The 11,689-nt window shown below is 40.3% G+C and overlaps 1 protein-coding gene across 8 annotated transcripts; it reads left to right on the top strand.

The window, feature by feature from the left end:
* Positions 1 to 11,166, top strand: gtse1 (G-2 and S-phase expressed 1). 8 transcript variants are annotated; one of them, XM_085462687.1, is made up of 12 exons: positions 1 to 97; positions 369 to 408; positions 553 to 580; positions 1,531 to 2,179; positions 3,132 to 3,299; positions 6,486 to 6,612; positions 7,502 to 7,867; positions 8,387 to 8,441; positions 8,579 to 8,776; positions 8,892 to 9,117; positions 9,996 to 10,112; positions 10,824 to 11,166. In XM_085462687.1, the coding sequence occupies exons 2-12, from the start codon at positions 387 to 389 to the stop codon at positions 10,908 to 10,910; spliced, it is 2,043 nt and encodes a 680-aa protein (XP_085318813.1). In that variant the 5' UTR covers positions 1 to 97; positions 369 to 386; the 3' UTR covers positions 10,911 to 11,166. The 8 variants fall into 8 exon arrangements, with proteins under 8 accessions (XP_085318813.1, XP_085318814.1, XP_085318812.1 ...); XM_085462688.1 differs by lacking the exon at positions 553 to 580 and adding an exon at positions 495 to 552 and having other exon boundaries at positions 3,132 to 3,293; positions 6,489 to 6,612; XM_085462686.1 differs by lacking the exon at positions 553 to 580 and adding an exon at positions 495 to 552 and having other exon boundaries at positions 3,132 to 3,293.
* Positions 11,167 to 11,689: the final 523 nt, after the last annotated feature.

The raw sequence follows: 11,689 nt of genomic DNA, 5'->3' as shown, positions 1-11,689 counted from the left end.
GCGCAGCAGATTTGAATTATTTGTGAAATTCTCTGCTTCCACGTCGCTGTTTGAATGCGAAGCAAAAAAGATTTTTGAGGTTTCGGAGGAAATAGAGGTTTGTATTTTAACTTGAATAAAACATTTTCTCCATGGAAATTGTTGGACCATAAAATTATCGAAACTGAATCTTTAAATTGTGAGTTTTACGCTCTTGTCCGTTATTGTTTGACATAGGTGGATTGCTAAAGAGCTAACGTTAAAGTTAGCATGATAGTCAAAATGGTCGTTTCTAAATTCGCTGGTTTCACTGTTTGTCAGTGTTGGTGTAAAGTTGAATGTTTTTAGGCTATTGTGATAGTAAATCTTCACGTCTGATCTGTTTTCAGAGACGAACAAGCTTACGGATGGACTGTCGAGCTAACAGCGGTGAGTAAGCATTCAGTGACCGTCAGATATCGTACCGTGTGTTTTTAAGCGTTTCATCACTAATCACTTTGATTGTGTCTCAGTAGATGTGTTCTTTCTGCCTGATGAGAAGTTTGACTTTGATGTTTCTCTGTCGCCTGCCAGGTAAAAATCAAAGAGAGTTTCTATCGAGGTACTGCCAGGAGTTCAGTCACGCACTTTCCTTTTATTTCCGCATTTAAATTCCCACAACGTCCTCTGATTGTCCGGCTGCCAACATCCAGAAGACGTGTTTGACATGTGATCTTGCACTAATAAGGTTTACATGCAGGATTTGATCTGCAGCACAGTATAATAACGGACAATATGTAAGCTAATGAAAACTAAACTGAAATGAGCAAACCCACACAAAAAGTCAAATTGACAAAGTAATAAACTATTAACAAGAATATAAAACAACCATTAAAACTAATGAACAGTATAAAATTAGTAAAACAACATGTGTCCCAATAGTTCTGTTGTCTTCAACTGTAAATAAGTTTAAGTGAATGTCAACAACTTTTGCAAAACTCTGAACATCCTGAGGTATCTTAAAAGTCAGTTTTAACTGAGTAAAAACCATCAAGGAACTCCGCATTTTAACCCTCAACTGTAAAATGCGGATGGGTATTGTCATCACCCTGCTGGCCGGGCAGGATGGCAGTTGACGTGGACATGCAAGTTTCTCTAAGGATACCCTCAATACCATCACCCATTTTAGATGTAAGCTCTGTAATGTATCATATTAGACCTTGAGTTATTGGTTTAAAAAAAAATCCCTCTAAAGTTTGTTTGGGCGTGTGATTTCTAATTCAAACTACTTAAGTGCATAATATATCTTAATAATTTAAAGCAAAATAAGTTTACTTTGGTTTTGCCTTTATAGCTCCAAATTTAATTTTAGTAATAACTTGAACTCTTTTTCTCTTCTTTTGTTATGTCGGCATGACACGATTGCTCCACATCACTCTTGCTTTATTTTAAAAAATGCTTTATTTTTTTAAAACTGTGTGTAGTCAGCTCCTTGATGTTTAAAGTTTAATTGCTGTGAACTGTTTGTTACTCTTGCTGTGACTTATGCACTAATGTCCTTGTGCTCTACAGCTCTAGGGGTGATGAAGCTGAAGATGAGGTGTTTGTTGGTCCAGTCAGTCATAAAGAGAAGTGTGTTTCCGTTAATGTGGCGTCTCCCCTCGAGAACCATAGCATAACCTGGAGCCCGCTGACGGGAGAACAGCTGGAGGCTGTGTGTCAGGAAGCCCACAGACTAGCAAGTCAGCTGCAGAGCACTGTGTCACACGATGAGAACAGAGACGCCACCAGTGTGACCATGGACACCATGACTGAGCAAGAGGAGTTTGTCGAGGATGCTGAGACCAGACTTGGTCTCCTTGCTCAGACCACCAGTGGAGTCAGCCCAAACAAACGACAGACCTTCTGTGTGCAGGACAGTCCACTGAAGCAGCTGCCGCCCGTCATCCAGCGCCAACTGCAGAGAGGCAGCGGCTCCAGCATCACTTCATCTATCCGCCCCACTATCACCCCAGCTTCGTCTACCCGCCCTACTTCAAAAAGCAGACTCAGCGTCTGCAGCCCTGTGATCCAAGCCAAAGCTCAGCCCAGAACTGCACTTCGAGGGAAATCTGCACTAGGTGTTGCTGTTGTGCTGCCGAGCAAACCAACCATTCCAGTGACTTCCTGTTCAACCAACAAGAGCAGAGTGGAAAAGACCAAACTGCAACCACCCAACAGAGTAAGATTTGAGTTTTTAATTCACCCAGTATCGCTGTTTTCTGGAAGCAGCCTTTGACAGATACCTAATAGGCTTTCTCTGAATCAGTCTTCTCCGAACCCGCCTCTCCTCCCACACTTCCACTACATTTTCATGGCGGTGTGGAAGCGTGTCACATTAAAGGCTTCTCTGTATACCTTTGGCTCTGAGAAGAGAGCGCCGTTTCTGGATCATGTCTTCATATGTATTCCTCCTTGCATAATGTAACTTTGGATTTGGGACAGCAAATGGTTCCATAATTTCTGGAAGTGTTCCTGAGCCCGTGCAGTTTCCATGACAGAATCGTGGGTATTTGGGGTATTTTTAATGCCCGAAGAATACAAGCAGTATTTATTTTCTGCTTTATTCCTTGCATGGAAAATGTTTATGATTGATTTCTTTGTTGAACATGCTTTTAAAAAGCAACATTTAAAAAAAACAAAAGATTGTAAACATTTCCAATGAATTTCTTTAAAATGGATAAGGTGCATTTTCGAATAAGTACTTGACACCTTTAATACTTAAAGATACGAACTGAACACTCCTGTTCCTGTTTTAAAAAGCTTGTTGCTATATTTATACATTACCTTTTGTTTTAAAGAAACCATTCAATAGATGCAAGTGTGATGTTACTGTTACATAACAGATTAATAAATTTGTATTAAACCAGTTCATAACGTGATCCTTCCTAGAAAAACTTACAATCTTCTTAAGACTTATTAAAGTAGCAAAAATAAATAGATGAAACAGATTCCTAACCAGGAAGCAAATGTAATAAAATAAACAGAAACACAACCAGAACTGACTTTATATGAGCTTTTCTCCTTTTATTAAAATTTTTATTTTGTGTGTAGATAGTTTAGTAAGAAGTTGTTGGCTTAAAAGCGCCCTATCAACAGATTACAGATGATCTGTTACCTATTACCTGTTTCAGGCAGTGGGCAGTTGGAGGCAAAGCCCGTCTTCTTGTCCCCCTAAAAGGGCGGAGTCGTCTGAGGATTTGCTCTCAGATTCAGCGAGCGTGGCCTCTGACATCAGTGATAGCTCCCTCAACTCCAGTCTGTTGGGAAAACGCGCACTTCCTCGGCCAACCAAGGTAAAGGTAACTGTCTGCATGTTCAAATAGTTCAGTGCAGTGTTTTCGGATTGGGAAAAACATTTACGTTTACTTTGAGTGATATTTACCTGCTGACTTTATTTCTCACTTTGTAAATGAGGTTAACAAAAAACAATAATTATGGAGCTGAAGCGCTTTGATAGGAGTCATGTAGAAGCATCTGAGTCAAGCTTTTTATATTTCCCCCTTTTTTTTTTTATAGCATAGCCTTTTTAACTATGAATCATTAAAAGAATAATGTGTGAAATCTCATCACTAGATGTCAGTAGATTGCATTCAAATGAATTTTGTTTTCTTACCCCTACCAATTCAAATGCATAATCCTAGCTATGGTGGCCTCTGTATGACAAGCAACTGTCATTGCCATTCAGATGTAGTGAGTAGGCTATCAGCTTACCTCTGCTGTCAATGTTTCCATGTCTGTTTACCCTGGAGGAGGCCATAAATAGTATAGCAATACTGCAACACCTCAGCAATACTGAGGTGAGTTTTTGAGGATATTTTTAAGCTTTGACTTCAGTTTAGGAAAAGGGGATGAGGTGGAGATGAGGGAGGAGAAGAGAGCAGGGGAGGAGGAGGAGAAAGTGATTATCCACATGTACAAATGTTAAATTGTCAGATATCGTGAAAGAGCCATTCAGGATTTTTAAATTAAAAGTAACTTATAAGGGGTGTGGCCAGTCTATAGCCACATACATAAAACACGATTAGGAGGAACAGATGTCCACCTCGCCCACTGTAGTCATGATCAACATAGCAGCTTCCACAAACCAGTGCCCACTCCTCTATATTTTTAATGCATTTTACTATGAACACATCAATTTTTTTGAAAACTTAATTAAAATAATGGGCGGCACGGTGGTTAGCACTGTTGCCGCACAGCAAGAAGATCCTGAGTTCAATTCCAACATCAGGCCGGGGTCTTTCTGTGTGGAGTTTGCATGTTTTCCCCGTGTTTGCGTGGGTTCCCTCCGGGTACTCCGGCTTCCTCCCACCGTCCAAAGACATGCAGCTTGTGGGGATAGGTTAATTGGATAATCCAAATTGCCACTAGGTGTGAATGTGCGAGTGAATGTGAGTGTGAATGGTTGTCTGTCCCTGTGTGATGGCCCTGCGACAGTGGCGACCTGTCCAGGGTGTACCCCGCCTCTAGCCCTATGACAGCCGGGATAGGCTCCAGCGCCCCCCGCGACCCTGAAAAGGAGAAGCGGAAGCGAATGGATGGATGAATTAAAATAACATTGCTGTATTATTAACTAGAGATGGACTGATCCGATATTACATATCGTATCGGTCTGATACTGACCTAAATTACTGGATTGGATATCGGAGAGAGATTTAAAAAAAAAAAAAAAAAAGTAATCCGATCCAAAGTATCACAAAATCACCTCACAAAACACGCTGCTTGGCGTAACCCAGCTCAGCGCATTGGAGCAGTATGTGTCACGTGATAGAGCGGCTGTTGTCTGCGAGACCTGTCGGTGGTCTGGTGGAGCATTTGGCGCCTCGCTACATGCTTCCAAACCGCAGCATTTCATCTCAGAGAAAACTATCCCAGAGAAGTAAAGTGTGTAAGTGCATCTCTGAATGTTTGCATAGTATTTCCACATTAAGCTTAACAACTGATATATGGAGCCACAGCTGGACTGGCCATCGAAGTTCCATATTGAGGCGAAAAGGAAGCAATTTGTCCCGTACTTCAGCTAGAATGGGGGGGGGAAAGGCACAAAAAAAGGCAGGAGTTATTCTGTCTTTGCTGCACAGCTGCCTCTTCTTCTCTCATTCTCTCCCCTCTCTCTCCTGTTGCTACTTCAATCATGAAACTGATCAATGATCAGCTGATCGGCTTTTCTGTCGCAAGTCCCGTCTTACTTGTTTATTTATCACCCACTTTGCACCAGAAAGAGGAAACCAGTGGATAAACAACAGCTGCACATTTAAGCTTGATCAGCTGTTGTTAAACTTGATTTAATATTACTTTCTAGTATCAGATGATGTTTGCTGGAGCCACAGCTGTAAAAGCTGCTGGTCATGATATCGGTTTGGATATGTGGTGAGAGGGAAACATGAAGGTGAAACCAGGAGATGTCCTTACTGAATCATCAGAGCTGAACAGGTGATGGAGAAACAGGTTTACCTTTTAGGTGACATGAATGAGTTGAAGGGAAGTTATGAATTGTTTCTGAGAGACAAATAACACCAGGATCCTTTTTTACGTAGCTGACAGCTGGTGACTGCAGGGGTGGGTCTAGCAAAGTTTTGCCAGGGGGGCCAGGTGGGGCATTAACAAGGAAAGGGGGGGTACAAAGAAATACTTTTCTTTGTTATTTCATTTAAAATGACTAACTTTTAATAAATAATTATCTGACCAAAGTGGTCATATGATTAAATGTATAGAAATCCATTATTGTATATAGTAACTATTAAATCTAATATACATCCTACTAAGCTATAGTACATCTTTCTTCTGTTGAAGAAAGATGTTGAATCTATATAAATATTGTAGAAAAATAATTGATTTCTGTGCATTTGTTTTACATGTGCATTAAATTAAAGTTGATTAAGCATTGTGAGGTGGAGGGTGGGGGGGTGGTTCTCTAATATTTTTGCTGGGAGTTGGCAACCCTATTAATTAGGTTGTTTAATATTTCTGCTAAGTACTCTTTAATATACCAGAATAGGGAGGATGGTGCAGCTTTAAGTTTATTAGATTGATCAGTTTTGCTGAACTATAAAATATTTTGGGTGCAGTGTGTTTCTTGCATACAAGTATAACAGAATAGCTTTAGTGTTGTTGTTTTTTAAAACTTCAATATGAACTTGTACAAAATGCAACAACATATTTATAAAAAACAGTTTTATTGATTAAAAAAAATACACTATATCGGCTTCATATCGTTATCGGCAGATATGCAAAGTTAAGATATCGGTATCGGACATAAAGTGATATTGTGCCATCTCTATTATTAACAGGACGTTTTTATGTTTGAGAATTATCGTAGGTCATTTTTAACAATTCAAAGGAAAGACCTTTAAAATACAAACTCACTGCAATGTCTGTAGAAGGTAAACAAAGGTTACGTCTGACCCATAGACTACATATAAAAGATAAACATAGATAAATATGTAAAATCACTCATTTGTTTTGGTCATGATTGTGTTTCCTTCCAGCAGAGTGGAGTGAGGAACCTGTCAGGTGGGAAAGCACAGCGTCTTCAGACCAGGAGAAAGAACACGTCCTCATCATCCTCCTCTGTATCCAGCTTCAACTCCAGCATCTCTCTTTCCCCGGCTAAAGGTATGCTCACTGCACAATGGTAACAGGAGCTACATGCTAGTATGTTTTGTTTTTTTTAAATAAAAAGGGAATACTGTGAGATCTCATTTTTCCTCTAGTTTAATTCAAAAGGCTAAGCTTTAAAATTTATGTTTTAATTATTATCATTAGCTCATGAAAATCTGAAATCGTCAAAAATTATTAGACGTTTATTATTATTATTATTATTATTATTATTAATAATAATAAACTTAATTGGGGAAAAAAGATTTTGAATCAGTCTGTGATGTGGAGGCTTTGGTGAAGCCCAGGTTTTTTTTTATTGTAGCAGCTTTAAGCTTGTCTGAATTTTTGGGCAGACTGTTTCTCATCCTCTTAAATATCTCATAGACAGTCTGAGGTATTGTCGCAAGGAAGTTCAGGCTCCATCTGTTGGTGGTTTTGGCACTGTATGTAGGTCCTGCTGGAAAGAATATCTCCGTAAAGCTTTTTATCAGATGGAAGCATGAATTACTCTAAAATCCCCTGAATTGATATTGTAGTCACTAGAACACAGTGCAACAACACTAAAACAGAGAGACTGCAAAAGGTTAACATTTGATTTCAGACAACTTGCACTCTGAGTTTACATGTGGTGGGTACATCTGAATGCAGCATTTGAAGTAGGATGAGTGCTATAAATAGGCTTGTGGAGGGAGGTCCTCTAGGTCAGAGTAAATTGGAATGTAAACACAATAAGGTGTTCTCTCCAACTAGCTTAGATTGGTTCTGGTTGGTAGCTTGAAAATGATTTGATCTCTGTCCTGGATGAGTACGTGCGAAGGTTTTATTTGGATGATCGTTTAAAGATTTACTGTACAGCTAAATGGTTAAATATCTACCCTGTTTCACCATCTGTTGCTGCTCTCAGGCAAGGTGAAGTCTACTCTTAACGGGAATCTGAGCAGCTCCACTGGCCCAGCACCCCGCAAAGTGAACAGCCTCAGCAGGCCACGCAGGTCCACCATCTACAGTGCTGCAGAGTCGGTGTCCTCCACTGCCGCTGGCCGCCGCTCAATATCGACACAGGCCAAGAAGCTGTCTGAGGCGGAGAGTGGCAATGATGCCAAATCCACTCCTCACAAGAGCGCTGAAGCCACGCCCCCCAAAAGACCTGCCTCCAACCTCACCACCTCCACAAGTCGGCTGCAGAGCGGACCGAAGGCCAAATCTAAACCTGAGGCGGTGGTCCTACCTACACCAAGCACAGGAGGCAAAGGTGTTCACCATGCAAATGGTGAGAAAGTGATGATTAACTCTGAGATATTTGGACATGACAAATAATGGACTAACATCTAACTCATAAATTGAGTGAAACTGACCTTCTGTCTCGGGGTTAAAAAAAAAATCCAGTTTTTGTTTTGTTTAGTTTTTTTTTTCCTTCCCTTTTTGATGGCTTTTGCTGAGTTACCATTGTTAATGTGGGCTTTTTTTCTTCACTGGTGACACTGATGGATCAGCGTGCTCTCAGTGGCAGTATAAATAGTTACATGGCTTTGGTGATGTTAGTTTTTTTGCAACAACCAGTGTAGTGACTATAAACCAGGCTTTGAAAGGGCTTCTTCCTTTCCAAGTGCTACTTGTAGGGGATTTACTGATTGATGGGGTTTTCTCTTTAATTTTGTCAGGTGTTTGCCTTGCAGTAATAACATGCATTGAGAAAACTGTTAATTTGATTTGAGTTCAAAGCAAGATTTTCAGCTTCAGTTTTTCACACTCTGACATGTCTGTCTCACTGTCTTTGTTTTGTCTTTAGATGTCTCAAAGGTGTTGAAGCCAAAGAGGCTGATGTCACTTAACGGCATGGACAGGTAGATGGCAGTACACATATAATTCCTGACACTGTTAAATCTCTGCTGGGTTCTATGTTCCTTCAGTGTTTGATCGAGATGTTGGAGCTGAATGTTACCTGACAGATCAGTGATACTGTAAACTCCTTCTCTTTTAGTCTTCCTCAAAAGCCATCTGCTGGTCCGCTAACACCTTCTGGTATCACATGCAAGTCACTGCAGATGAAGCCACGACGCCCCTCTGCCCTCCCCACTCCAGTTAGACGCAAGGCTTCACTCATTCCCTCTCCAACGCCCAAACCTCCAGCCCTCTCTGACTCTGTCCCCACCTCATATACCAAGCAGCACAGCTGTAGGTAAGATGCTAGAGGCTGCCTTCTAACTGGTCCTTTGCAGATCACCTGGTTGCTCCTTTGACTTCACATGCAGGTGTGTCATTCTTTATTTGTGTCTATATTTGTGTGTGCACAGCCCCACCCTCACCAATGCACAGGAGGAGGAGGAGCTTATTGATGCACCTGAAATTCAGCCCTTCTGTCTAGAGGATGATCCCCCTACCACCACACCCTCAAACAACCAACAGACTGACCAATCAGAGCCCATGGATCCTGGAGCACTGATTCTGGATGAATCAGTGCCCAATGAAAACCTGATTGAACTGGAGTTTAAAGAGGACAGCAACAGCAAGACACAGGAGGTCAGAGGTCACACAGTATACACCATCATAATACAACAGTTATAATCAGGGAAAAAAATTATTTGAACCCCAGCTGTTTTTGTGATTTTCCCCACTAGCAAAGAAATGATCCTTCTATAATTTCAATGGTAGGTTTATTTGAACAGTGAGAGAAAGAACAATAACAACAAAAATCCAGAAAAGTGCATTTCCAAAAAAAGAATTAGCATTTTCATGAAGGACATAAGTATTTGATTTTTGCAAAACACACTTTAGTACTTGATGGCAGAACCTTTGTTGTAAAGCACATGGGTCAGACCTGTTTTGTAGTTGGCCACAAGTTTTGCACACATCTCAGGGGGGATTTTGTCCCACTCCTCTCTGCAGATCCTCTCAAAGTCATTAATGTTTCGTGGCTGATGTTTGGCAACTGGAACCTTCAGCTCCCTCCATAGATTTTCTGTGGGAGTAAGACCTGGGGACTGACTAGGCCACTCCAAGACCTTAACACGCTTCTTCTTTAGCCAAAGTTTCCTCCACATGTTCAGGTTCCAGCGCATAACAGGAACAAGCACTGGTACTCTGGTTATATCACCATATGAGATCAAAGGGTTAAACTACACAAGTCTCCTTTTTTGCTTTAATACCAGGTTCTTCTATTATCGACTCCTTTGAGGTTAAAATGATTTGGAGCCTGACAGATGACCAGATGATTCAGATGCTCTGTAGCTGTATAAGTTGCTTCATAATGGTTTAGAAAACAACAAAAATTATAATGAATTGTTGCCACACACTCAAAGTTCATTGCATCTCTTGCATCTTCACTTGTTCAGTCTGATCTGCTGGAGCTGCAGAGCAACTTCAGAGATGATCATCTCACACTCAGTTTTTTTGCTCAGGTTCTCCTTTTGGATCTTCCACCACCCACCCTGCCTCCTCAAGAGAAGCTGCTCATTGACTTGACCAACACCCCTGACTTCATCCGGACCAATAATAAGACTTGCAGTGCAGCTCAGGTAACTTTCACCTCATCTGGGGATAACACCCAAGTCCTTTTTAGAATCTATCAGTCTATTTAAATTTGTTCATATACCCATTAAGAATTATTGGGATATTTTAATTGGAATTTTAAGAGAGTAGTTAATGGTGCTTTCAGTTATTGTTTGAATGCTCACTTTTCCCACCGACTATTATTAATTTTTTAACCTGTGATCAGTGATATGCCACACACCTGTAAAGTGAAATACAGAATCATTTGTTTGTCACCAAATTTTCTCACCTTAACTGAAGAACACATTTATGACCTGTACCACATAGTAGACTCAATAATTTTTGAGAGAATTCCTGTAATGGCTACTTTCACCTGCCCTTAACTTCACCTGTCAAGTGACACTGTTAACCACGGTTAACTACACCACTGGATGTCTCAGCAATAATGCTCCAAAACACAAAGATAAATTAAGAGAGGCCCAGTTGAGTGACTACAGCTGGCGAAGGTGAAGAAATGTAATGGCTACAGCTGCCTTTTAAGACTATTTATCGATCAAAGCAGCCATGCCTTCAGTCCAATATCCAGGAAAGACAAACTCCACTAGATTTTTAGTTTTTGAATATGTAGTATTTCAACAGATTTGTTTCACTGTGATGCAGTTTGTTCATTTGGTGCTTCAGATTTCAGTAACCTTGTACCCAAAGCAGCTCTGTAACTGTGCATTTGTTGTTTTCAGCTGATTGATTTGAGCTCTCCGCTTATCAAGTGGAGTCCTGAGGACAAGACTGAGAACAATGCTCCCCTCATCAACCTGTCCTTCTGATCGTCATCCTCCTTAAGTACTGGATCTGTGCACATTACTGAACCACCACCTCTCCGTCTTCAGAAACTCTAATAATCCAACTGATTCTGAGTTTTTAATCAGTGGAGTCTTTCCTACAGTGGAGTACACAAACATAAATGTTTTACATAAAATATTCTGAAATTGCTCAGGTGTCTCTACAACTAATTGTACTTTTATTTCTCTTGATTTTGCTGCTTATTGTTGGAATAAATCTTGTTAATGATGTTGTAAACACTCCAGTGATCCTGGCTTCCTGAAGTTCACTTGAAGAAGAAATATTTATATAATATGCATAGATAATAATATAGATCAACTTTACTATGTGTTCAAAGTCAGAGTTGCACTGCAGAAAAAGGACTTGTCAGCTGACTGGCAGAACATGGTTTTAGATATAAAAACAGGACAGTTTCATTATCAATGAGGAGGAATTCCTTGAAGTGACAAAGGTGTCACTCGACTGAGACCTGGAGACCTATGAAAGGGAGGTATATAAACATAACATATCTGCAATGCAGGGAATAAGTCGCTTCAATATTCATACACTATCAAAAGTCACTGGAGTTACCTGGTGTTTTATGTAAAAATCAGACAATGTTTGATTTAGGCTAAAATGTGTTTGTGTATGAGAAACGAATGAATCTCACTCATCTTTGCAGTGATGAAATGCAGGCTTCTGAAGAGTTTTTGCAACAATTGCAAGGCAGTAATTGTAGTTTATGGAGAACTGCGACTGTATCAAGATTCAGGGTAGTTGTGAA

Source organism: Copadichromis virginalis, linkage group LG7 (assembly GCF_057382275.1).
Source record: "Copadichromis virginalis isolate Kocher_CV1m ecotype Utaka linkage group LG7, C_Virginalis_male_GT1.1, whole genome shotgun sequence".
Classification (NCBI taxonomy): Eukaryota; Metazoa; Chordata; class Actinopteri; order Cichliformes; family Cichlidae; genus Copadichromis; species Copadichromis virginalis.
This window is presented reverse-complemented; position numbering and strand designations above follow the sequence as displayed.

Coding starts and splice junctions, on each gene's coding strand:
- gtse1 (XM_085462681.1), top strand. CDS start 495: ATGTGTTCTTTCTGCCTGATGAGAAGTTTGACTTTGATGTTTCTCTGT. Junction 581..1,530: donor CAAAGAGAGTTTCTATCGAG/GTACTGCCAGGA, acceptor TGTGCTCTACAG/CTCTAGGGGTGATGAAGCTG. Junction 3,300..6,485: donor CTCGGCCAACCAAGGTAAAG/GTAACTGTCTGC, acceptor GTTTCCTTCCAG/CAGAGTGGAGTGAGGAACCT.